At 41.6% G+C, this 418-nt stretch overlaps 1 protein-coding gene across 1 annotated transcript in view; it reads left to right on the forward strand.

Moving 5' to 3' along the window:
* Positions 1-415, forward strand: part of LOC113340787 (beta-fructofuranosidase, cell wall isozyme-like) — a gene marked incomplete at its 3' end in the record, with an annotated part of 874 nt that extends 459 nt beyond the window's left edge. Inside the window, exon 3 of the mRNA XM_026585864.1 lies at positions 68-415. Coding sequence (XP_026441649.1) covers positions 68-415 — 348 coding nt within the window. The remainder of the gene's footprint in view (positions 1-67) is intronic.
* Positions 416-418: the final 3 nt, after the last annotated feature.

Consider the following 418-nt stretch of genomic DNA (forward strand, 5'->3'; position numbering starts at 1 on the left):
CCTCCCTGGTAACAAGCCGGTGATGCTTTATACTGGCATAGATATAAATAATGTACAAGTTCAGAACATTGCTGTGCCAAAGAATTCATCGGATCCCTTACTTGTAGAATGGAAAAAGCTAGACAAAAATCCATTGATTTTGCCACCCAATGGCATTAACGGAACTTCGTTCCGGGATCCGACAACTGCATGGTTAGGTAAAGATGGGTATTGGAGAATTCTAGTTGGGAGTGAGAGAAGTAATCTGGGGACGGCGTTGTTGTTTAGAAGTAAAGATTTCATGACATGGACAGCATCTGAAAATAACTTCCATTCTGCACCAGATACTGGTATTTGGGAATGTCCAGATTTCTTTCCTGTGCCACTGAAAGGTAAAAAAGGATTAGACACTTCTGCGAGTGGAGCCAATGTTAAGTAC

The sequence above is a fragment of the Papaver somniferum genome, unplaced genomic scaffold (assembly GCF_003573695.1).
Source record: "Papaver somniferum cultivar HN1 unplaced genomic scaffold, ASM357369v1 unplaced-scaffold_23083, whole genome shotgun sequence".
Classification (NCBI taxonomy): domain Eukaryota; kingdom Viridiplantae; phylum Streptophyta; class Magnoliopsida; order Ranunculales; family Papaveraceae; genus Papaver; species Papaver somniferum.